Genomic DNA, 26519 nt, shown 5'->3' with positions numbered 1-26519 from the left:
TCTATTAGTCAACCTCTGCTTTGAAACTCAGCCTATGAAACAAATAGCACCAGACCATACAAAGTCAACTTGCATTAAGAATCTAAAGATATCTACCTTCTATGCTGCAAGGCTCCAACTCTTTCTATGTCTTAGAAAATCTATATTTTATTATACTTTATCAAACATTTCCCTAAAGTGTGTGTGTGTGTGTGTGTGTGTGTGTGTGTGTGTGAGAGAGAGAGAGAGAGAGAGAGAGAGGGAAAGAGAGAGAGAGGGAGAGGAGAGGAGAGGAGAGGAGAGGAGAGGAGAGGAGAGGAGAGGAGAGGAGAGGAGAGGAAAAGATATAAGATTATTGAGTTATTGCAGAACCAACATGGTGTCTTTCATATGGCTTCATAAGCTTTGTAGGGGCTCTTTTTCTCTTTTACTGCCACTCACCTGAAAAACTCAGTTTCTGTTGGGGTGGAAATTAATACATTTTCAGGGACTGGCTCTGGTAAGGCGAATGTTTCAGGGTGAAAAAAACTTAGAGATATTTTAGACAATCATGTTCACCAGCTGGTTCAACCACTTGGTAGGAGCAAGGTTACAAAGGATTTAGGTGAGATGGTATTCTGTAGTAAGAAATCTGCCTATATGTAGCAGGGCCCCCATTTGGTAGCAGGGAGACTAAGAATATAGTCTAGTCCCAAGAAAGAGAATGACCAGGATCTCAACGGAGGCAGCCCTTCAGCTACCAAGAATGATTCAGGGCAGGCACTCTCAATCTTAGAGGAAGACCGGGTAATAAAGGCTTTTTGTCAAGGATGGGAGATCAATTTTACATATTAAATCCATACTAGAGATAAAAAATTATATTAGAAACAGGCAAAAAAGATATGGTAGGGCCACAAGAGTTCTCAGATTTGGACCTAACATTTAGACCTGAGCAGCAGCGGAGATTCAAGGTGGATTTCTCAGGAACTCTGAGTCCTGAGAGGCTCACCGAGTATTCATTCTCTCAAGACAAGGCCCTTGGAGGGCGGACACCTCCTTGCTCCTGTCATGACTGTCTCTGAGGTAAACTAAGCTCATTAGAAGAGCGAGTCTTCAGAATTAGGATTAACAAAGGTAGGAGAAAGGCAACAGGGCTGTTGCATATTGTCAAAGGTTATAATTTATTCATCACCGAGGAATTATTTATTCATAATCAGTGATTAATTATTATAGCTTAAAGAAGTTTGTGTTATTAGAATTATAGAGATTTAAATTCTCTTTCAGATTTAAGTCATGTTTCTTTGTGTAAAGGAAACAATGATTAATAAGGAGAGTGGGAAGGACTTCAATGGGCACCAGCAAAGGCTACTGTTTTTATTTGTACCGATATAAATATTTATTTGGAGAAATAATCAAGTATATTAAAGTATCTAAAAAGGCTCTTATAAGAAACAGGAGCATACTAAGGGGAAGTCAAAGTATATAGCAGCTGAAAGAGTCTCACATTTCCAATATAAGTGTGAGCATAGGACACAATTTAAAACACTCCATAGATTTCTCTGTTTTGTATTTTTTTTCTTTATTTTAAAGCTGAAGATAAAATGCTGTCATGTTATACATTTGTTTACTGCAAGTAGAATTTGAAAGAAAAAGACAGTGTCCTTAAACTCAAGTTGGAAGTTGGAACCACATAAAAAAGTCATCAAGTTGGCGTGGCAAGGTGAAAGACGGGAATGTAAGATTATCCAAACTAGAAGTTTCTCAGCTCTTGCTTTCTCTTTGACTAGCAGCCCGTGGCAGGTGACTGCAAGGAAGGTCAGCATTCCAGCAGCCCAAGTCTCATGAAGAAAGGGCAGAAACATGTAACCTGAAGTGACATGCTGCTGATGCAGCTTGTGGCTCTGCTCGCTTATATTTTGAAGTCGGTCATGTGAGCTGAATTGCAAAGAATAGCACTCGACAGGGTGGATGGTTGCATACAATAAAGAGAAGACAAGATTCGTGGTGAGGCAAAAGTCTGAAGGACAAGTGCCTTTAGCACCAGCTGAAAGTCTATCTGTATAAATATGAGCTCAAAAAATTGGACAGCATTGCACAGCCAAGAGAGGGAGAGCAAACTGGAAACACTTAGTTGTGTTGCTCACTTAGGAATTGTCTCTGATGACTTTGACTTGAATACAGCAGGACAATTTTCTTTATTCATTTCCCACCCACACATTACCTGGATGTTTGGAGATGGAATGGTCCATTGGAAAGGGAATGGAAGCTTCTACTCTATGTGGCCTTAAGGAAACACTGTGTATTGGTATAGGAACAAGTGACTAGCTAACTAATGTCTAGTTACTTAATATCTTTGAGTCTCAGTTTAGAAATGAATAATACCTATTTAAGAGATTGTGTAGATCAAATGACATTTTGGATGTAAGTTTAAAAAGTATTATTTATTACAGTAGTAATCCTACCCGACCTATGCAGGACTAAACTTTTGCCCATTAGAAATCACCCAAGAAAAAGCAATTTAAACGGTAGCTCAATTTCTTTGTCTTCCAAATGGATATAATAATTTTTCTTATCTCATACAATATTGCTTTTATAAAATGGGATAATACTTTTAAAATCATTTTAAGAAATAAAGTGAAATATTTTTTATTGATACTTTAACATTCAACTTAACATTTATGCCATGCCTGCCGTGTACCAAGCTCAGTGCTGATCTTTGAGATTACTAGGGTGAACTGCATATACTCTCTACCATAAAATAAAAATACATTTCTTCCCTTTGTAATTTACTTTATCCCTGTTGAAACTTTCTTTGCCCCATTGCTTTTATCTGCTAACACAGACTGAAGTGCATATACTTTGAATGTTTTCTGTATTTTCCCTCGCTTTAAACTTTTGGTTCTCTCTTTGATTTTTCATCTAGGATCAGGGTGGAAACATAATCACATGGGAGACTTTTTCAAACTGTGTTCCCCTCAAAGATTCTGCAGTATCTTCTAGGTACGCTACCTAATGCTTATAGTCACTGCAATAGTAACAGTTGTTACTTACAGGTGTGTTTTCTTCAGATATGTTTGAAGGTCCAAAAAGAGTTGAAATCATTTCTCTAGAAATATCCTTTTTTGATGTTTGGAATGAGCTTTCCCTCCTTCACCATGCACTGCAGACCCTCATTATTAATTGCTATTGTAGGAAACCTACTTATCCTTCATCAATATCATCAGCAGGGCTTCATAAATCATGTGAAAGTGGTTTCTCCTAAACAGAATTTTTAAGTGATGTCTCATAAATTGAAGAGAAAAAGTATTCTATCCTAAAGTTAGAAGAAAGGTATAAAATATATATTTTTTAAAAAGGTCCCAAATTCTTTAGCTACTCCAAGACCTTCTCACTCCTATTTTATTCCTTCTTTAAAATGAGACCCCAAATTAACATGTTCTGTTACCTGAGAAAAACCCCACCAAACTCTTGTAAAGACCATTAAGTTTCTCTTCAACTTCTGGCCAATATTTCAAAAATAATTCTCAAACCTTCTTTTTTGTTGATGCTGATTTGGGTGAGTCTTTCATTGTGGCCAGCTGAGGAAAATCAAATCAATGGTAAAACCAAAAATTGCCAAGGAAATTTGAGCATAAGTAATAGGAACAAAAATATATTTTCTTTGTTTATGATCAAAACTTAGCAATCTCTATTTCAATTTTCTCTACCTTCAAAGAGTAAAAATATGCCTTTACACGATGAAAACTTTTATTCTTAAAAATTATCGGGTTAAAATTTTCTGCTTTAAAGTGTAGCTATATGTGGTTTTCATTTTTAAAGAGTTTATGTTTCAAACTTTGTTTAAATTATAAAATTTTTCTTTTAGCATATAACCCAAATCATTGATTCTTAGGTTTGTTTTGCACCTGTTTTATATGCTATGACTTAAGTTTTTTCCCCTGATTTTTGGACTGCCACTAATTTCAAATCCCTGTCCCTAAACCAATATAATGACCATTCTGTTCCCTTTATCTTCAAAACATTCCCACTTGGTCCTATATTTTATCAGCATTCACATTTCCCTTAAAATATCTCTTAAATGAACCACAGAGGATTCTCCCCTAAATGCTCAGGATCACAGTTTGGGAACCATTACTCTATGTGACTGATTTCTCCCCAAACACTTTGATCATTTAGAAATGATGGCCCTTGCGGAGAGCACTAATGAGCTAACTCGTGCATTGTTGTGTGTACACAATGGAGTATAAAAAATGGGTTTGAAATTGGACTCTCTCTTTATTCATCCAAAGGGAACATTAACGAGAGTTATTTTTTAAAAATTAATACAATTTTGGAAGCTGCCCTTGATTCGAAAATGAAAAGGTTTTAAGTAGGTGACTAGTGAAGGGGCTTTCTCTTTTTCTTTGTAGATTTCTGCAAAAATCAGAAACATGAAAAGCTTTTTGTGGATATCACAGAATCAGGGAACTAGTGGTGCCTCACCCACTAGTAACAACCAAGAGTTTATGTCCCAGCCTCTTCCACTTAATGTCCAGAAAGATTAATACCTGGTAAAATAATAGTATCAATGCTTTTTCTTCCCCCTGATGTGGTACTAAATGCAACATAAGCATTTTATTCCTTAGCTATTTATTTGGGAAGTTTCATTTGTCTGTGTGAACTGCCTTCACAAGGCAAAAGAAAGAGAGGCCAGGGGAAATAGAAGAGGGGGCTGCAGCTCCACTTCCCCTTTGCTTTCTCCTTTGACTCTAACTCTTTCACCACCCTTAGTGCATTAGGCAGTGAGCCCTCAATTGGAAACCCTAGGAAATCAAAGGGCTGACACAGCTACTTCCAGAGAGCTTCTGGTAGGGTGCAGGTGCTCTTGAAAGCTCTTTAGAAGTATTAATCCATTTAATCATTCCATAACTCTACAAGCAAATAAGCTATTATATTCTCTGTTTTGTATATGAGGATACTGACACAAAAGAGATTAAATAACTTGCCCTACATTGCCCGGAATTAATGGTGAATGTAGGGCTTAAATCCACTAGATGTTACCATTGCGATTTTTAAAAAAATTATTCTCTGCTGAACAGATTTATAATTCTTTTTTGTATTCAATTTGTATTCAAGGATCTGATAGGTAAGTGGGACTTTTTTATAATGTAGATTGATTTCCAAGAGTCCTGGTTGAGCATTTATCCAATTAGGTGCAAGAATTGCCTGCTCCCTTTCATTTTTTTCTCAAGACTATTAGATGAAAATTTTATTTTTTTATTGACATGCTACCCTTAATGTGTAATCAGTGCTTATTTTCTATCAAAGTTATACATGAAGTTAAGACATTAGTGTAAAACATTTTTTATTAAACATAACATTTCTCAGGCTTCTCCATCTGTCTACTTACCAATCTCACTTCTTAGAGGAAACCAACTTCAACACCTTTATTTTGTTTTTATTGTTGTCTCTTTTTTGTATTAACTGTATTTTTTTCAACACTATGCATATACTGATTCATCCTGATTTATATATTTTAGGTATTATGTATTTACTTTCTGTTATGATAGCTTAATACTAGCACTCATACTCGGTATTTTCCTCTCTTCCTTCAATTTTTCCATTATGGTCCTATCGAAATTTTTGTTTCAATCACTAGCTAACATTATTGTGATTTTCTAAATATTTCTAGTTGAGCCAAAAATTATTGTATAATCACAATTCCTCTTATATTCAACTCTCTTTCATGTAGTTAATGATTGACTTAGTTTAATTTACTTATATTTTGTCATACTTAGAACCAATTTTCTCAAAGATGTCAGCAAATCTGTCAAAATCTTATCAATCTTTTTATTTCTTTTTTTCTATGACTCATCCCTGTTTTTTTCTACTATAGCCTAACATATTTATTATTCTCATTCTCCAAACTTATGTTGATTTAAAAATATATTTATTTATATTATTAATTTTCAAATGCCTCTCTTTATTATTTTTCCTATTTTTATGAAACATATATTTTTAACTCTTTATAATATTATAAATATTATTTTTTAAGTTTTTATCTCTTTTTTGGGGTATTATTTCTGTTTGGGGGGTTCCTTTTTATGTTTACTTGTATTGATAGCTCTCCTCCATTTTGTGATTTTCCCCAAAGACATTAACTTCATTAAAATAGAGATTATTTATTCAGCACTTAGACCAGTATATTATACATATTGATGCTCAATAAATATATGTAATATAGTAATTATAATTTATAATACATAAAATACAAATTATATAAGTATTTTATATGTTTTCTATTATAAATTTTCATCTATAAGTATATGTTATATATTTTATAGTGTTATATCTCTCATATTATTTAATTAATTCCTAATAACTCATATTTTAAAAGAAAGCACTAATACACTCTCTGTGTGTTTAGAGTTGGGGTGCTGTGCTTATTGACTGACAAGCTTCTCTGTAGAACATGTAAAACCATTCAACGCGTAGAACACTTGAGGATGGGTGTGAAGGTTCTCATTGCTTTAATCCCCTAGTTCATAGTCCCACACTTCTCTCTTCCCTCCACAAAGCCAGATGACTTGAGTGAAGACTCTGTAGGCTACCTGTTTAATACCTGCCTCATACAGGTCTGGGAGAAGACCCTGGCAATATGTGATGAATGAGTGTGCTTAGGAGTCCAGCTTTTCTGAATGATGGCTGTTGTAGGCAGCTTTGACCTTATTTTTCATGCTACAAAGTGGTGAGCTTTTGGAGGTTCTTTGAAGAGGGGAGAAGTATTAACTTTTTGTCATTAATGCCCCCATTTCCCATTGCTTCAAACACTGAGATTGTAGCTTTTCATTTTATAAAGTAATTACAAGGCTTTTGTACACTTTATTCTCCAATTTTTTTTTTTTTTTTGAGGTTTATCATCCACTTTTGCTCACATTCTCTATATTCATTTTTATTCTTTACTCTGGTTTTCATTGATAGAGGAGATTAAGGGGTGTGGTCAATCCTCTGCTTTCAACTAGACATTCATCCAGGCATCTTTACCTCAGCTGGTATAATATCCAGAACAGACTGTCATTTTCTAACACCTGGATTCACCAGATAAAAATCTGTAGCACTATTTTTGAGTAAATATAGTAGCAAAGCAGACGTACTGTTAGTCTATTCATCTGTTTGATTTCCAAACATTGCTATCATTTCATCTTAGATAAAAGAATGGTTATAAAGATTCCTTATCTGAGGTATTATAAAAACAGAAAATAAACACATCAGTATTAAATAATTGAGTAAAGGTGTGATAAACATTATTCTATATTTTTGACCTGCAAACTGTGCTATATGATGGTCAGGTAAGAAGCATTTGTTGAATATCCACTATGAGAAACAGTAAGTTGCACATTTAGAAGCTTCATAGTCAGAATACATGGGGTTTTCAATCAGATGAATTTGAATGAACCAGCAGCCTCTGATCCTTACTAACTTGGCTATCTTTTCCTACGTACCTTAGATTTATCATCTACGCAATGAGTGCAATCATCGTAACTACTTCATAGCATAGATACTGCACAGTACCAGTTAAATGCAACTGGCTGTAGCACCAAATTCCCTGTGTTTGAATCCTGGCTCTGCTTTTTAATAGTTGATCTCAGTCAAGATCAACTTTTTTCAAAATTGGATTTAGGTGACTAGATTTTGGTCTCTGAGCTGGTGAGATAATGGGATTTAGATTTAAATGGTGAGACTTTCTGCTTTGAGTTGATACAATAATAGGATGATACTCTTTGGTATCATGGGAGGGGATGACTTTTTGCTTGTGAGAGTGACATAATTAACTAGGGGCCAGACAGGGGGTTGTAGCAGGCAGAATTCTAAGATGACTCCAAGATTCCCACCTCCTGGTGTGAATGCCCAATATAACTTGAGCTCCTTGAGTGTTTAAAGGTTTTTCTAATAAAATGTTTCAAAGTATCCTAGAAGGAAATGGAGTTTCTTAAAGTAAAGTAAGAAATCATTTTAAAGAAATTTCTAGAAGCATGAAAGAATACTTTATAAGTATATTGGCTTAATGTTAATTACCCTTTTACTAGAATGTATTTACCCATTTACTAGAAGGACTGATGAAAAATTGGTTTAGAGGAGATTATAATAATTCGGACTTACCATGTGGTTGAAACTATATATTTATAAATTGCCTTATTTTTAATGAAGAATAAGTACTATACTATTCCCTAGTTTACAGTTGAGGACATAGAAACAGCAAGAGGTTAAATAATTTGCCCAAAGGGGAAGTGATACTAGAACATAAAACTGTTCAAAAACAACAATCTATATAATTGTGTAATGCTACTTTAAAGCACAAATATATATCTATATTCATATCTCTCTATATATATCTGTATACGTATTTTTTCTCAGTTTTCCCCTCTAGAAGAGGTACCTAAGCCCCAAACATCATACATACTACATAGATCAGGGAAGTATTATCTAGCTAGTATGTTACTTAAATGGTTGAATAATGGGTGGGAGGCTGGTGGTTAGAGGAAATTATTTTAAAAATTCAATATTACTTCAGTAAGGATAGAAGACAAATATTCTATTGGATATTATGGAAGTTCATCTGAAAAAGAATACTGGCTTGGTCCATGTTTTAAAAAGAATGATGAATGCATTTCTAACTACATATCTTAGAGCAAGACATTATAAGCAATTGAAGGTCTTGGTGAAGTCAATGAAATAATAGGTCACATGCATGCAGACATGCAGTATAAAGTTTGAAATCACCAATCCCAAAATATGTGTTCTATACTATGCTAAGATTAGTAAAATATGGCCCTTACCCTCAAGACACCCTAGACAGGACATCTGATTTTTTCCATTTTCCATAAGTTAGTTGTATAACTGTAATTGTTGCTGTTATAACCTCAAGTTGTGATAAGTCATGAGGAAAAGATTTGTTCTGGGAACTCAGAGTTATAGCATAGCAATCAGAATGAGGAGTTCTGGGTGATTATACCCATTCTTTGTGTATATTCACCATAAACTCCCCAAATAATTCCAAATATACTTTTACATAAATATGTGTTCAAACTATACTGACTCACCTCCTCTTTGACTAGTTCTCTTTTAAGAATACATCTAAGCAGGTGCTGCTAACTTGAAGGTCAACCAGGAAAACAAGATGAAGGATCTGTCTTTTATGAAAATGTGCTGCCTTTGAGAATTTTTTTGATAGAGAAAAGATGGCAGATTTTCTCTTATAAACCGTATGTTCTTGCATTTCTGATATCTGGAATCAGTAGCTTGCCAGAAACATTTCTAATCAAAAGCCAGACTAACTCATGAAGGTGTCCAAAGAAGTCTGTTCTGATTACTGAAGATGTTGAACTAGTCCTGACTTCAAACAGTAGATATTTCCACACTTTAGTGGTATATGACAGCTCTATTCATTCCACAATGTCAAATTCTTTGGTTTTGGCCATTGGGTATTTATGTGTTTCTGGCTAGGGAAGCAGAGAAGCCTAATTTGATTCTGGAGCCAAAAGTTTTTAGGCCCTGTTCCTTTGGAACTTGGACTGCAGGATTTTGGCACTGTATAAAGACTAGAACAGAGCAAGTAGTCACACATAACTAACTGACTCAACAGAGCATATTCCGGGAGAAAGATCATGCCTCCACATTGGATAACCGTTCTCCAAGGCAGACTCACAGCACCCTAAATTCAATCACCCTTAAATAAACACACAAGGAAAGCATGGCTATAGCATACCTTCGACACTGCTCTCCAGTGCTGCCTGATTGGTTTGAGTTCCATAGGCCAGGCTGCAGATACAGCCGTTACTGTTGTTCTTACTTATGTCTGTCTGCTGTCTGCTAACAAGCATTCATATGCTTTGGATCATTAAAGTCACAACCTCCTATGCCAATCTATTCCTCTCCATGGGTTTGCTGCAGATTGGAATGAGAGATGCTATTTCTGTTTCTTTTTTCTTTCTATTAGGACTTCCAGTTGGGGTTATTTCTGAGGTCTGAATATTATAGCTTGCACCCTTGCCCCTATTGAGCATATAAATTTTCTTCCCATTAAGCTAGTTCTTTTTGCCTGATTTATTTCGATTGCTGTTGCATGTGCCTTTTCAATGCAAGGCAAGTGATTTGTGCTGGAGCCGCAACAGACAAAAAATGCTGTAACTTAAGCTGTTTCCTGGTGTCACTGGTATCCGTGAGAGGTCTGCTGTACTTACACCCATGCTAAATTTCTTCTGACAGACTCCAGGTGGTGGGGATTTTCACAGTCCAACCCATTTCAGTGTTACAACTTGTCATTTGGAGCTCTGTGGATTCTTCCCTTTCATCTCACTGTTGGTAGCAGGTTCGGTACATTTGTACGTCTATCTGTACAAGGCCACGTGTACAATCAAAGGTGGAGAAATGCAACTTTCTTTTTTAGAGAAAGCACAGAGGACATATTAGAGAGAGAGAGAGAGGGAAAAAAATTGTCACTTGTAGTATTATGCAGGCTGCCCATCTAAACCCATCATTGCCTGGCACCTACACACTAAGGGCAAGAATCCAGCCAACTTGTGAGTGGGCACCATGCCATCTGAGCAGATGGGCATAGAAGTCGGCAGCCAGTAGACCATGTATGTGCATCAACGGTGGGTGTTGAGGGCACGATTCCCAGAGGAAAATGTCCTAACAGCTGTCTGGCCTGAGCCAACATACTTACGACCAAGGAAAAGTGCCATCCTTCAATCCTGCTGAGTTGGATTAACCTTCAGAACTAAATCTGCTTTTTCGGCAGCAGAAGGTGAGTTTAGGGGTCTGTGAAAACCTTGAAGAATAACTAAAGGAAGGAAACTGGAATGACACAATTATTAGGTGTTCACTACAGCATTCGCGTGTGTATTTTAAATATTTGACCAAAACTCTATTAATTCTTAAAAAAAGCCATAGTTATTAAAAGCATTGCCTCCCACAGTGCTTTTAGAAGTGACCTTTCCACACAGACACAGCATTTTCAGAGAATTAAATAGTAATTTCCATCTTTGTGTTAAATAATGAAGTATGAGAAAAGGTGTCAAAAGACTATAGAAACCTGCCTGTGGATAAATATCTTTGTCAAACTTTACATATTACGGATCAAGCTTGACATATTGTGGATTATGGCTTTCCAAAGAAGAGAAACTTTTCTTCATTAATTGAATATACATCTGAAAATATGAGAAGGAAATGAAATTTCAACTTTAGCCCTTCTGAGCAATGAAAGTGACTTTATATTTAAGACTGAAAATAATTTGTTGAGAATTTCCAAAGAGTTGAACTTCATGAAATTAGATATAGGGTGTCTCTGGCCAGTATAACCAAATGGTGAATTGACAATGATTTGTTTCATTTGACTAAAAATAGGTAGACCATGTTATTAATAACTTAAACCCTCAATAATTGTTTATTTTCTATTTTGTTTTATTTTGAGGTGTTTGTGCTGTTTCTGTGATAGCTTTCTTGGTATCATTTTCTGTTGTCTTAAATATTTTTATTTAAAAGATATCATATGACTTGTAGTTGTGGAGGAAATGTCAGTTGGCCCAAGTGTTCTAGAATATGTATCTATATTTTCTATTATCTATTCTCTAAACTATTTTTGTTGATATCAACAGAGTAAATATCTCTTTTATAAAGCATAAAAGGAGCAAAAAGCTGTCTTAACTGCTAATTTTAGTTAACTTTTGCTGTGGGTCTAACAAATTATGTGATACCTTAGTTATTATACTATTAACATTATAACTAGAATAAAATATTTATGGGTCTGTTTTGGCTCTGAGTTTCTCATTATATCAGTTTATAAATACATAGCTAAATATAAATGAACTTACAGAGAAAGAAGAAAGTAATTTAAAAATTAAGAATACGTAAATGTATTTCATATGAAGAAATGTAGAAAACTGTAGAAAAAAGGTATTTCTGTGTTTCTTGGTTCTGGTAGTTTTCATTTTAAAAGCATGTATTTTTTTAAAGTTATATTTTTAAATTATAGTTTAGTTGAAATACAGTATATTTATTTCAGGTGTATAACATAGTAATTCTACATTTATATACCCTTACAATGTGATCACCACAATAAGTCTATTAACTATCTGTCATCATACTCAATTACTGCAATATCATTGACTATATTCCCTGTGCTGTACATTATGTTCCTGTGTTATTTATTTTGTAACTGGAAGTTGTACCTATTATTCACTTTTTTCATCCATCCATAAGAATATGTTTGAAGGCTAAAATTGTGGTGTGTCCAAGTTCCATATAAATAATGCCTTTCAGTCTGAGAAAACTGTCTTGGAAAGAAATACTCCAGTGAAAGTGAGCAAGAGAGAGACAGAGAGACAGAAAGACAGAGAGAAGGAAGGAACTAAAAGAAATAGTATTTAGCAATAAACAAGGAAGTGTGCACGGCACATAATTTTTCTTTAAACAGGAAGTTATGGGGCAGTTTAATTTTCTCTTAGAAGAACACATATGGTTAGGGTTAAATAAAGTAAGGGGAAAAGATTATGGACTTTAAATCATTCCAGCAAGGGCTTCCCTTTGTCTATGTGGAAATGTGGTTGACGCTGATTTTAACTCAACTAGGCTTATCCCAGGATTGAAAGGCTGGCGAGCACTACAGGTGACTCAGTTGTTGACCAAGGAGTATTCAACAAACTAAAAAAGAATATCAATGAGCTTTAGTATGCCCCCCAGAAGATTTCTGAATCTCTTCCTTTCATTTTCTGTAGGGAAGAAAAAGAGATAAGAGAGTGTCAGATTTCTGACTGACAATACATAACTGAAAGGAGTTTATGGAAAAGCCAAAAACCAAAAAGAGGGGCATTTGCTGATGGATGCCCACTACGGCAACTGGATGATCTTGTGGGCAGAGGAAGGGAGAGAACAGAAATGTCAATCAATATACTTATGGAGCATTAATAAGGAACAAAACAGAAGAATTTGGATGTTTTATGATTTATATCTTTACCTCTGTTAAGACTACGAAAAGTATATTTAGTTGGTGGTGGAATAATTATGCAACATGGATGGTTTTACATGTGTCCACAAATAGATAAGATCAGAAATTTAAAAACATGATAAGCTAATGCCCTCATATATTTTTGTTTTCTGAAAAGCAATTACCTCCTACATAAACATGATTTTTAAAATATAACCAGCACTTAGGTTGATGTTCATTATTTCTAAACAACTAAATTTTTGTGAATACAAAAAATACTGGCTATGTCTCCACAGTTAAAAAAAAAAAAAAGCTTCACTGACTTTTCTTAATTTCTGATTGTAATAGCTTTAAGGAAAAGAATTTTGCAAAACAAATGAAGATCTGAACATAAGAATTGGGATACACCAAAATAAAATAAAGTAAAATAAAAAACACTTTCGAGAACTGTGAAGATAAAAACTAAACTTAGCCACAGATTTATTTCTGTTTTTCATCCAAGTATCCAGGGAGGTTGGTAATGGGAGGTATGCCTCAGAAAATGTACGTGTCTGTGAAAATGCTGGAATAAACTAATGCTTTTATTCAAGTGATTTTATTTCAATTCTAAGCCACAAGATATAAACTTTCATCAAAAATGGTAATCTATTTAAAAGCAAAGCTGTGTGGAATGTTTCATGTTTATGTATAACTTTCATAGTAGACCCTCCTACACCAGAAAAATAATGTGCCCAAATTATGTTATTTTTACAGTTTTTAATATATCAAGTACTATTTCTACCCGTCAATTTTATATTCTGTAAATAGATAAAAGTGAAAAAGGAATGGAAGAAAAAAATGAAGATACTTTGAAAAGGTGATCTTTTAATTCCTTTTTTTTTTTTAAGAAAATATATCTGAGAAACTCGTCATGCATATTCTAAGAACAAAAAGGAATATATTTTATTATTATTATTTTAAATCCTTACCTGAGGATATGTTTTCCATTGCTTCTCAGAGAGAGTGGGAGGGAGGGAGAGAGAGAAACATGTGAAAGAGACAATTGGTTGTCTCCCACTGGGTCAATGGGCTGATGCTCTAACCACAAGAAAACAAGGTAGGGCAGCCAAAAGGAACTTAAAGGAAAATATGCATTGCACACGCTGAATACTTCATTTTTCTACTTTGCTTTGCACAATTACAAAGCTAAAGTACTTGAAGATGAGCAGAGGAGTGGAAGTGGGAAGAGTGGTGGATAATGATAAAGAAATACAGGTTTGATCTAAAAGTGTTGCAGTGATATATTAACCTGATGTTCAGTTCAAAGAAATCCAAGTCAGAAGACATTTGTATTTCAAGTTTTTAATCAATGGTACCTACACATCATTTCTATTTACTGGACACAATAAATCAATAGGAAGATGGCATAATTTTTTTTAAAAAAAGATGAGGTCTGACTTTTTTTTTCACCTCCAAAGGAAGGGTTGTCATCAACTCAAGTATTTATTATGAAAGTTCGGTTATTTAAGATGCAGAACACTGTGATAGAAAAACAATTAAAGAGATAACCATGTCACCTAGAGAGAAGAGAAACTTGAAATTATTAAGGCTTCTTTTTGCTAAAGTACTGGAAATTCTCAAATAAGAATTGGGAAATGATGCTGAAACCAACATTTTATAATTTAAGTATAAGGATTAGCAAAAAATAAAAAATCAGTCTGTGAACACAAATATGTGGTAGATATACGTACATGTCTATTTATGTTTAGAGGAAGGATCTGTATACTATTCCAGAACATTTGGAAACAAAAAAGAAAACAGACATGAAAGCCATATTATCAGGCTTCCTCAGAAGAAATGCTTCTGGAATTCAAAGAGAAACTAATGTGTTAAAATGAAGTTATATCAAGCTACCGTTAATATTATTACTGTTATTCAAATTTTCCAAATTCGGTGATTAATTAATGATTCCTGCAAAAGTGAAAAGGACCTAAGGTCACACAATGGAGCTCACTGTTGCCCACATTCTGAAACTTATCCAGAAGTAATTTGCAGAACAAACTGTAGGTTTTTAATATTAGATCTATTTAGAAGTTATGAAATTATGGAGAAAAAATAGTACCGTCCAAAACAAAATAGTCTCTTTGCAGTACTAGTACTAAAGATATTTTATAATTTTAACAAAAATGTACATTTTGAGCACCTACTATTAGAAATGATTGGCATATGAGTGTATTGAACATGAGGTGTTTACTGGCGAAATTGAATGGTTTGGAGGACATCTAATGTCTTAAGTGGGAATGTTTCTCAAGATTATGCCCCATAATGATTTGCAAAAATACCAGATAATAATAAGCTATTTATAAACAATTATATGTACTATAATATTTTCTGTTATATATACTATAGCATAAGAGAGCCTTTGCCCTTCAAGTTCCAATCAAAACTTGGTTGACCTCAAGTTTTCTTTATAATTATTTCAATTAAGTATATAATCATATACAGACAGCGCTCTTGAAAAATCCTAACTTTTCCTGATATCCATGCAAGACAACTGAAAAGGTTTGGATCCAGAATTTTCTAAATCATAAGTCTCAGTCAGTGTAACCTGATTTGGGATGATAACATATTTCTGTGCCTAAAGCTTAACTGAGAAGAACAGTAAAGCAAAAGACAGGTGATGAAAAATGCCCCCCCACATCTTCATAACCTGATTGAACGTGATAGATTGGCTAGCTTATTGATTTAAGAATTATCAGCAATATTGCTTCCCCTAAAGGAATATTAAGATGATTTATAACATATTTGAAACCTGATTTCTAGCTTCCTGTGTAACCATTTACAAATTTTTAAGTTTGACTCTCTTCAAATTCCTGTCCCAGAATTATCTATTTATGCACACAGGGGGTTTCAACTTTGTAGTTCCCTAAGCAATTAATGCCTGTCTTTATACATATACATTTATATTTTTGGTAAAACAATAAATTTCAACCAACTATTGCACTTTATCAAGGGCTTAGTTCTGTGTTAAAATATCACCCATACTTATCACTAGCTGTGGTTTTTCAAAGTTACTCAAGACAATCTGGCTGTATTTCTAACATTATGAAAAGGGTGTAATATAACTGACCTCTTAAGGTTTGGGTGAGAATTATGTATATTAATAAATGCAAAACACTTAGATTAGTGCCTGGAAAATAATAAACACTCAATAAATGATAACAGACAATATTATCATATCATTTATCAATTTGAATTTTGTTTATATCGTGGAACTAATGGTTTCCTTCAAGAGTGAAATGTGTGTGCTCAGTAACTGGTTATTTCTGTTCCAATTTCTTCTCATTCAAATTTGTTTATCATATTTCAGTCATTCGCTTATTATGTTTGTGGCTTTTTCCCATGTTTCATATACTTAGATAACTTTATGTTAATGAAAAATATATTTTATCACTAATAAATGTCATCATTCTTTCCACTAAACCTTAAAATTATGTAAATAATAATTAAAATTAAAACATTCATTGGGTAAAATAATCTCCTGTGCCACTGGAGATATGTACACAACACATTTTTTAACATTGCCTTATAGGAAAGGAAAGCATTCTGCAGGCGACTAGAAGGAAATACTCAGAGAACAGTGCATCTTCATCTTCCCATAAGGCCTCATTCCATGTTTTCTGCAGCCAGCGCAGGAGGAAAGAGAGAACATGTTGGGGAAGCACTAACAGGTTAAGAGCTTTATGAGCAGAGGTTCTCTTTGTTTCTGTTCACTTTCCATTGGTCTAAAGGAGCCACATGACCACTCCTAATGAGAAGGCAAACTGAGAAATGCAGTCTAGACATGTGCCCAGGAAAGAGAGGGCAGAATTTGAGGAGTGACCATCAGGCTCTGCCACAGTTTACCCTCTTGTATATCAATTTACATCTGTCTCCCAATACTTAGGAATAGATCCATCTGCGCCCTCAAAGGAGACAATAAAAGTCCCAACCGGCTACTGGATCAAGCTCCAGTCCCTGAGCCTGCAGTGATAAGCATCTTTCTCCATCTGACCAATTTCTCTCCCCAGGGTCAAGAAGTTAGAATTTGGAAAATGAGCTCTCTGTTCTACTTTCTTCATCAAATCCAATAGAGAATAGTGGGCGGGGGGGGGGGGGGTGGAGAGGAGACTTGATGACTAGAAAAAACAAACAAAACCCATCTCATCCGTAAAGGAAAGAACAATAAAAGCCAACAGTTGTTGAACTAAAGTGATGACTTAGTCCTGCTGAGCAGGCCCTGTGAGATCCCAGTCCTGGCAGTAGAGACAGTTCCTGGTCGTCCTGGTTCCTTTTCTCAGGGACTTCCCCATGGCTATTGTTGTCCAGTGTTTCTGGTTCTGCTCTCTGGAGGCTCTTCCTTCTCCATTGTCCTTCATGGGCCACATCTGAAATGTGCATTAAAGAGAGTGGCTTCCTTGAAGGTCATACTGCCTTTATAATCCAGTTTCTGTGGAGCAAATATGGGATTCAAGGGTTGTTTACAGTCATGTTGTTTTAAGGTCAGGCTTCTGGTTTCTTTGGTAATACAATACAACTCCCTCAAAATCTTAGTAGGCATTGATCGAATATCACTTAAGTCAGTTCCTTCTGCAAGCAACCAGAGCCAAAGACATCCAGAGTTCTTTGCTAGACATAGTCCTTGGCTTGCTTTATTATTACTTTTAATAAATAAAGGTGTCTCTCTCTCTCTCTCTCTCTCTCTCTTTCTCCCAGCCTGTCCCACCCATCCCCACTCTCTCCTTGCAAAATAGGAAAATTCCTGTTTAGTGAAATACCACTATTAACGAGAGCTTCTGCTTAAGTTATCAAATAGTACAATAACGAATTGTATATATCTCTTTCTCTTTTAACTGTATTATAGAATTTGTCTATGAGGCTTCTTTAGGAGAAACAACAGTAAAACATTTTTAAAAATTTGTTTCAAAGGCACTTATTCATGTGATTGCTGTATATCTAAATACATCTGGATAATAGTGGAAGACATGAAAATTAATAGAACATTGACTCTGAAAAAGCTGAGCTCACCTCATATCGCAAAGTGTTTCAATATTAAATATTTTGTTCCAATTATTACAGTATTGCAAACCACCCTGAAATATAGAGGTATAAAACAATGTGGGTTTTTTAGTGTTTTGTTGTTGTTGTTTGTTTTTTTATAATTCTGGTAGAATTTAGTCAAAAATTCAGATAAAGCATAGCAGGAGAAGCTTGTCTCTACTACACAGTGTTGGAATAAAGTGTCTGCTTGAAAGACTTGAAGCCTGGGGGTGACTGGATGGCTGGGAGAAGAAATCATCAGAAGATCTTTATATTCACCCGATTGGTGGTTGATATTGTCTGTCTTCTGGCACCTCAGCTAGTCTGTCAGCCAGGACACCTAGAGGCCTCATCCTATGGCCTTTCTGTGTAAGATTATGTGGGGTTCTAAGAGAACATTTCATTTTTATGCTTTAATATTTGAAGCCATAAATAAGCATTTCTGCTGTACTTTTTGTTTGAAGCAGGCATAAAGGTCTTTCCAGGTTCAAAATGAAGAACATAGATAGACCCCACCACTTGTAGGAGGTTACAAGGTAGAAAGAGCATGTGGAATATGAGATATGGTTGCAGCCAACCATCTTTGAATACACATTTTATTCAAATTAGTCAGTCTCCAAAGGATTGACTTCCTATTTTTATCAACTTCATTCACCCTTGAATGAAACTGAATATGGTTATCTTCATGTACACTCACTAATTTGTAGTCTTTTAAATCATTTGCAGATTTTTTTTAAGAAAAAGAATATAATAATATCATATGTCAATTATTTTGCAGATATCCCGGCACAGAAGGAATCATTCACAGCATATCTTGAAAGATGTTATTCCTCCATTGGAACAACTGGTAAGTGATTTCTTCACTCCAAGATCGTATGCTTTATCTCCTGCTACCAAGTGAATTACCCAAAACTCAGTAACTTGAAACAGCACACATTATTACCTCATGTTTTGTGGATCAGGAATCCGAGTATGGCTTAGCAGAGTCCCCTAACTCAGAGTCTCTCAAAGGGTTGCAATCAAAGTGTTCAGCCAGAACTGGGTCACGTCTGAAGGCTTGACGAGAAATATCTGCTTTCAGCTCAAGTACATGGTTGTCAGCAGAGTTCAGCCTTCCAGGGCTCTTGATCAGAGACTGCTCTCAGTTAGTGAGTGACCTGCCACATGGGCTTCTTCAGCACGGACGCATGCTTCTTCAAAGCACACAGCAACCTGAGCAGGCAAGAGAGTCTGCTGACAAGATGGAAGTTGAGATCTCTTGTAACGTAATGGTGGAAATGATATCCCATCAACTTTGCCACATTCTTTTGGTCAGAAGGAAGTTATTCAATCCAGTCTATACTCAAGGAGAAGGAATTACACAAGGCTGCAAATAACAGGAATCAGAGATTTTGGGAGACCTATGGCAAATTTTAATAATTTTTTAAAGGAAAAATTCATCCCTTACTATTAGATTGTAAGTCCATGAGAATTGGTAGTTTGTTTTTTCACTTTTGTTTATTGTCCAAATGACTAGAAGAGGTCCTGAAACATTATAAATAACATGAATGAATGAAATATTAGAGATATTTTTAAAATATGTAAGTACAGCCTTTCTGATATATTCTGATGCTTTTTCTGTTAATGACCTTCTTTTTGATAAATATAATGCCCTTTTTCCTGCATGCCCATACTTCTTGTATTTCTCAATGTTCAACATGCTACCAGTCCATTGACTCAAAGAATACTACACAGTGGTGACATAATTCCTATCTATCTCCTGCTATTCCATCCCTGTTATCCTTGGGCTTTTTCATTCTTAAAACCAAAAATATTTATATTTTCTTAGTTCAGTTATCTTATTTCTTATTCAGTTATCTTATTCTTTGCTTTGTGTGTTCTAGATTCCTGATCTCCATTCTAGCTATTTATCCATCACTCTCCTCTGCTTTAGAATAAAAAATGCCTTTCAAGAATTATCTACCTTTACTGTTGTTAATTTCTCCCATCTCTTTATCTCTTGAACCAAGTCCATTTAGGCTTTTATCCCAATCACTCACCTTTTATTAAGGTCATCAATTGCTTTCATATTGCTAAACTCATTCATAAAGCTTCAAGTTTTCTCCTTAGTAGACCTGAGTGTTTAATCCAATTGATAACTCTCTTTTATAAAAAAACATTTTCTTCACTTGGCTTCTAGCAAACCTCTTTCTCATGGATCTCCAATTAATTAAATGACCACCCATTTTCCATCTCCTCAATTGAGTCCTCTTCATTTTGTAACTCAGTCCTTAACCTTCCTTCTTTTTTCTTTATATGTATTCCCTAGAGTATCTCGTTCAGTGTTATGACCTTATATACCATGTTACACTAACCAGTTCTCCAGGATGGACCACTGCCCCAAACTTCATTTCTACATGTGACATTTTCCTTTATATGGCTAACTTACATCTCAAATTTAATATGTGCTAAGCTGATTCTGATGTTCTCCCAAACCCAGTCTTCTCCATTTTATAATATGCTAGCATAATTTTCCAGGTCAAAACTTGTAAAGTCATCTTTGACTTCTTTGTTTCTCTTATAAGATAAACTTAAACATCAAATAACCCTGTTAGCTCTATGTTTAAAGTTAGCCCAGAATCAGTTCATCACCACCTTTATACTATGTCACCTTTCACCTGGGTTATTCCATAACCTCATAACTGATGTGACCACTTTCACCCTTGCTCTCTACTTTTTATTTTCAACACAACATCCCAAGGGAGCTTGTTAGGATACAAGTTATGTCATGTGACACTCCTTGGCTCAAATCCCTCTCTGGCTTCCTATCACTCCCAGGGTAAAAGCTGAACAACATATAGCGGTTCATCTGATCCTACTGGTCCCAGCTACCTGTCTGGCCTCATCATTTTGTTTCTTCTCGGGGCTCATTTTGCTCCAGCCAAGTTGACCACCTTACTTCTTCTACAGGGTCATTAAAACTGTTTTTTCCTCTGCCTGCTACAAAATAATTTATTTGATGCTCAGAAATTTGTAAAGCTCATTATTCCATTTGTTTTGCATTCAAATACCACCTTTTAAGTTAGGTCTTTCCTAATCTCTCTTAAAAACAAACAAACAATCCCTCCCCACCATTTCCATTCACAATCCTTTTCTCTCACCCTAATTTAATGTTCCCCATAGAATTTAAAACCATGTAACATATTATTTGTTTGTCATCTCATTAGAATATTCTGTGAGAGCAAGGATACTGTCTCCTATTTTCATAACTCTATTTCCATTATCAGAACAATTGCTAGAACACGGTAAGGACTCAGTACATATATGTTAAATAAGTGCACAAATGAGATAGTTAATGGCTTTGGTTTTTACTTCCACACCTATATAATACATAGATCTATCCTTGTATACATTCTCTTCATTATCTCATCCTATATCTTAAAGTGCTAATTAATCATTTGTTCTTGTACTGTTAGAGTCATCTCAGAAGTGAAACCTCCAAACTGATTTCCCCTCGCACTGAGCTCTTCTGTGTTAGTAGTAAACATTTATCTAGGCTTAGAACCCATTTTCTTTGGCTCCTTTGTTTTCTCTATGACCCTTCACCATATTCTGAAGCAGTTTCTTCACAGTGGATGTGGTACCCACGTTTTCCTTCCTGTGCACAGGCACACCCTTGCCCGGGCCTTCAGATGCTTCTGATCTCAATCCCTCTACTGTCCCCTGCACACAGTGCTACACAGGATCATTGCCCTCCCACACCAAACTTTTTCAAACAGAACCTTTATTATTTCATTCTTCTTGTCAAAACAGCTTCCTATTTTCTACCACACCAAGTCTACAGAACTCTCTCATGGTCCCTGATTTACCTTATTTATTATCTACTCCCAAATACCTACCCTCAGGCCAGCAATAGTAACATGATTAAGGCATGGCTCTTTCTCTGAAGGAGCTTAAATTTTCTGTAACAATTATAGTTTCTTCATCCCGGCACTCTTTTGTTGTTCACTCTTATTTCATGGTTAATAGACTTGTTCCATGGCTAGACTGTAAATGCTTTGAAGTTAGGGGTCATGACTTGTATTTTCTTTATTACATAATACTTCCCCTTACATTGCTTTTGGCACTAGTGTTTGTTCAGAAAAGACATGCTTGTCAGTTGATTTAATATTAAGATATTAAAGGTATATTAAAATAATATTGTTGATTTCAGATATTAATAAATATATGACTGCTTTTCATAGTGCAAGACAATTTTTCAATTTAATTACATGTAACAGTATCTTATTTTTATAATTAATTACTCAAGTCTCAACTTAGAGAACATTTTTTCCCCCATTGGCTCCCTCCACCTCACACCTACCCCACAACTCTTATTTATGAATTACTCCATTATGATGGGCAATGCTAAAATAACCACCAATTCCCCCAAACAACAAATTTTGATTAATTTTTAACTATTACAATTTGTACCAAGATTTGATTATTCCAGAAAATATAAAGTTTTCTTTACATCTGACTAACCTAACATATATATATTACCTAGAGTCACATATTATTTTTTCCACAAATCTGGCAATTTTTACTTACTTCTATCCCTGCAATTTTCCTTCCTCCCATAATGCCTCAGTATTTCTTCTGGAGTCATGCATAGGTTTTTGCAGTAGTTTCCCTTGGCAGTACCTACCAGAATGAGCTACCATGTATGAAGTAATATACATTTAAACAGTTTAGAAAATAATAAAAATATTTAAGTTGGTGTTATTACTCATTATTTTTATGATGTGGAATTTTGAGATTATTTATGTCTAACGTTTGGTGCTATACATATCTCCCTTTTTTCATCTCTCATATTCAGAACTTCCCTGAACATTTCCCAAGGATCATGAGAAGCTTTGGCTTTGAGCATAACTGGCAAAATCGTCCCATTAGATCCATTCCCTTGGAAGAAAATGATTTATTTTACAAAAGTGGGCTCTGCCATCATGGGGGCTCTCAAAGATGCTATCATTCTTTGGTGGCCATGCTTTACCTCTGAATGTTCTTTTTAGTAAAATAGATTGTGATCAACAAGTTTAAACAGAAGCATAATACATTTCTTTCGGATATTGTCAAAAAGAATACATTCTTAATTAGAATCTAAAATCGCATGGTGGAAACTACCCAGTTCACTGACAGGAGACATCACTTCTGCCACATGGTATTCAAACCCATATGCCACCAATGCAAGAGATATAAATTCTTTTCTGAGAATCTATGTGGTTGCTGAGCAAGTATTATAATGCATTAACAATTTTAAACATGAAACATCAAATACACTAATAAGTGTTTGTTTCCTGATCTTGTATATTTCATATTATAACTGTTCATGAGACTTAATTATTTTCAGGGCACTTTCCTTTTTTCCCCGTAAAGAAATGTTGGAGGAAAATAACCCTATTTAGAACATGTTAAATCTTTATCATCTTTATTTTTTATCAAAAGAGTATAAGACATGTTTGTGGATAACCCTGCAGGAGTCAAAAGCCTGTGGCAGTTTTCAGAGAATCGTCTGCTACCTCCTGAGCTGGGGGATTTGGAGGACAGAGCTCAGGAAGTTGCCATGGCTTGGAGGCAAAGCAGGTTTTTGCAGATAAACCTTAAGTCACAGATTCTACCTTTTGGAGCCAGATATCATTTTGTAGATTAATTAATACTTGTGAGGGCTTGAGGATGAAAGTCATTGTGAGCATACAGTGTTTTCTTATTTTAAAACAAAGGACAGCCACTTTGGGGAGATAATTCTATTGATTGGGCTGTGCTTTTCTTAAACTGCAAACAATTTTTTTTGATTAAAAAAATCCACAAGCCCTTCAATCTTTCAAAATTCCACTTTGGTGAGATAAAATTAGGGTTTCTGAAATAATACCCTCCCAGATCTTTAAGCTGGTGGTATGTTAATAGTAGGTTATATAATTTAATAACTCTAATAGAAACCATCTCCATGTTTTCATTGTTTCATGCGTCCTTCCTTTTCTCAAACAAGAGTGTGTTTATGAATTCAGGTCTTTGTTGAGGCCATTCCTGTGCTAGGCGCAGTGTTGGTTTTGGGGTGTGCATCATTACACTAAGTACTCATGTTCTTTTCTTGAGGAGCTTTCAACCTATGGGTAAAGAGAAGTATTCAACAAGTAAAGGAAGAAATCGTTCTGTAAATACAAATTACAAAACACGCTTTAACGGCAGAAAAACAAGTTTCTATGAGCCTATCTTGGATTGAGAAATCATAAAATCACTCTTTGCAAGAGACAATTAAATTGAGATTTGCCGGATGGGTAGAATTTGTCTGGAAACAAAGAACTGGAAGAACGATGCAAACAGAAGGAACAGCGAGTGCAAAGGTCTGGAGGTCAGAACAAATTCTTACATTTGAAAAAGCACAAGAATCACACACTGGCTAAAATAGGGAACTAAGTCAGGGGATGTGGGCAGAGGGGGGCAGAGCTCAGATCATGAAGGGCTTGTAGCTGATGGTAAGGAGTTTAGAAGCCATTCAAACATAGAAAGAGGTTACACAATAACTTCTCCCATCCAGACCCACATTTTAAGTTCATTTAACTCCAGAGTAAAGAAAAAGAACACACACAGCAACAAAAAGGCTATTAACATTGAGTAATCCTTTCTTTCCTACTGCCTACACTGAAATTATAACAACAACAACAAAAAGTGAATTATGCTAATAAATTGCCCAGACAGTACAGAGAAAGCCATTCTTGCTGAACTCACAATGTCAGGCAAAGAAAAAGTAACATAGTTATATCAAGGACACCACAAAATAGAATTCAGGACAGAAGAGAGAAACTGAGGAGGAGCGAGAGGTGAGATACAAGAAAAGCCTCCAGAAGACTGAAGAAAGTTTTTTGAGACACAAAGAGGTGCCTTCATCAGCCTGTTTCCCAAACAGAACCTGGATTTGTTTGGTGTGACCAAATAAAACACACTGGTTACAAGATGAAAGGCTCAGGAAAAAGGCTATGGGGCTCTTAAAACATCAAATAGTAGCTTTTTCAAGATGACATTTTGATGATTTAGGGGTAAATAAATCAGGACATGTGGGTAAAATTTCCTTTGAAATACACAGGGGTTTAAAATGATGGGGGAAAGAGCTTGGCAAAGCATAACATGTACTTTGCCAAACCCAACATTTGAAACAAGATTCAAGACATTCAGCAGAACCCCAAAGCCCAGCATGTCCTCTCGTCCTGAGTGAAAGTAAGAAAGGGAGAATATCCGTGAAAGCTACAAGCAGCATGTACGCAGATGGCTATAAATAGGTGCCAGTGAGCAGGCTCGGCCTGACTCCCGGGCCGGAAATCAAGCCCAGCTTCTCAAGAACTTCTGGGAGCCCCTTCCCAGGCACCACTTATGCATGACTCGGAGTCATTTTTCTTTGCGTTTCCTCTATTCTCCTTTTCATGCAATCATTGTATCCAAAGTGAATTTTGGTTTACCACTCTTTAAAAGTATGCACACAATAAATTATGTATTTACATTAGGCAAAAACATTATATTTCATAATTTCATGTCTCTAAAAGCATCATATTTCAAGCTGCATGTAAGGTATTTCTATAATGAAGCATTTCATTCTTCATAAAATTAGTACCTTATATGATATTCAGATAAACTGGATTGTTAAGATGATTTGTTTCCCTTGCTTTCATTTCTGTTCCTAATGGATTGTGTCCACACACAAGACCAACAGATCTGATATAGCAAAAAAAAGAGACAGTATAAAAATAATTGGAAAGAAAAATGTAAACAGTGAGCTCCAAGGGGTAAAGTGGTGCATCCTAAAGACAATGTAACGAGAAGAAAAGCCAATGGAGTTACGTAGGATTAATGTGTTCTGGAGATCTAATATACAGCATGGTGATTATTGTTAACAATATTGTATTATTTACTGGACATGTGCTAAGAAAGTAGATCTAAGGTGCTCTCACCACAAAAAAAGAAAAGATAAGAAAGGTAACTATGTGAGGAGATGGATAAGTTGATTAACTTGATTATAGCAATCATTTTACTACATATATGTATATCAAAACACTGTTGTACAACTTAATAAACTGATGAACAAAGTGGATCCAGTAACATAGAAGCTTGGAACAAACTGAGGGATCTGAGAGGGAAGGCGGGGAGGGGAGTGTGGGTGGGGAGAGATTAATCAGGGAACTTGTATGTTTATGGGCATGGCCCATGCACATGGACATTGGTGTGGGGAGGGTTTGGGGGTAGGGTGGATGTGGGGTGGAGAGGATCAGTGGGGTTAAAAGGGGGGCATCTGTAATGGCCTCAACAATAAAGATAAAAACATTAAAATAAATTTAAAAAAATTTAAAAATTTAAATAAATAAGTAAATAAAAGTAAGTTTATTGTGAAATGTCAGAGGGCTCCATAAAAAAAAAGAAAAGAAAAAGAAAAACAAAAAAACACTGTTGTACAACTTAAATAAAATTTTTATTTAATAAATAGAAAAATAAAAATACATCAAAAAATAAATCCAATGGAAAGAAGACAGACAAA

The 26519-nt window shown here is 35.2% G+C and overlaps 1 protein-coding gene across 1 annotated transcript in view; it reads left to right on the top strand.

The window, feature by feature from the left end:
- The window catches only part of ARHGAP15 (Rho GTPase activating protein 15), a 575548-nt gene that overhangs the window by 55878 nt on the left and 493151 nt on the right, over positions 1 to 26519 (top strand). Inside the window, exon 3 of the mRNA XM_081142712.1 lies at positions 18759 to 18827. Within this exon, the coding sequence (XP_080998838.1) occupies positions 18759 to 18827 (69 nt within the window). The remainder of the gene's footprint in view (positions 1 to 18758; positions 18828 to 26519) is intronic.

This window comes from Miniopterus schreibersii (genome assembly GCF_964146895.1).
Source record: "Miniopterus schreibersii genome assembly, chromosome: 7".
NCBI classification, from domain to species: domain Eukaryota; kingdom Metazoa; phylum Chordata; class Mammalia; order Chiroptera; family Miniopteridae; genus Miniopterus; species Miniopterus schreibersii.
This window is presented reverse-complemented; position numbering and strand designations above follow the sequence as displayed.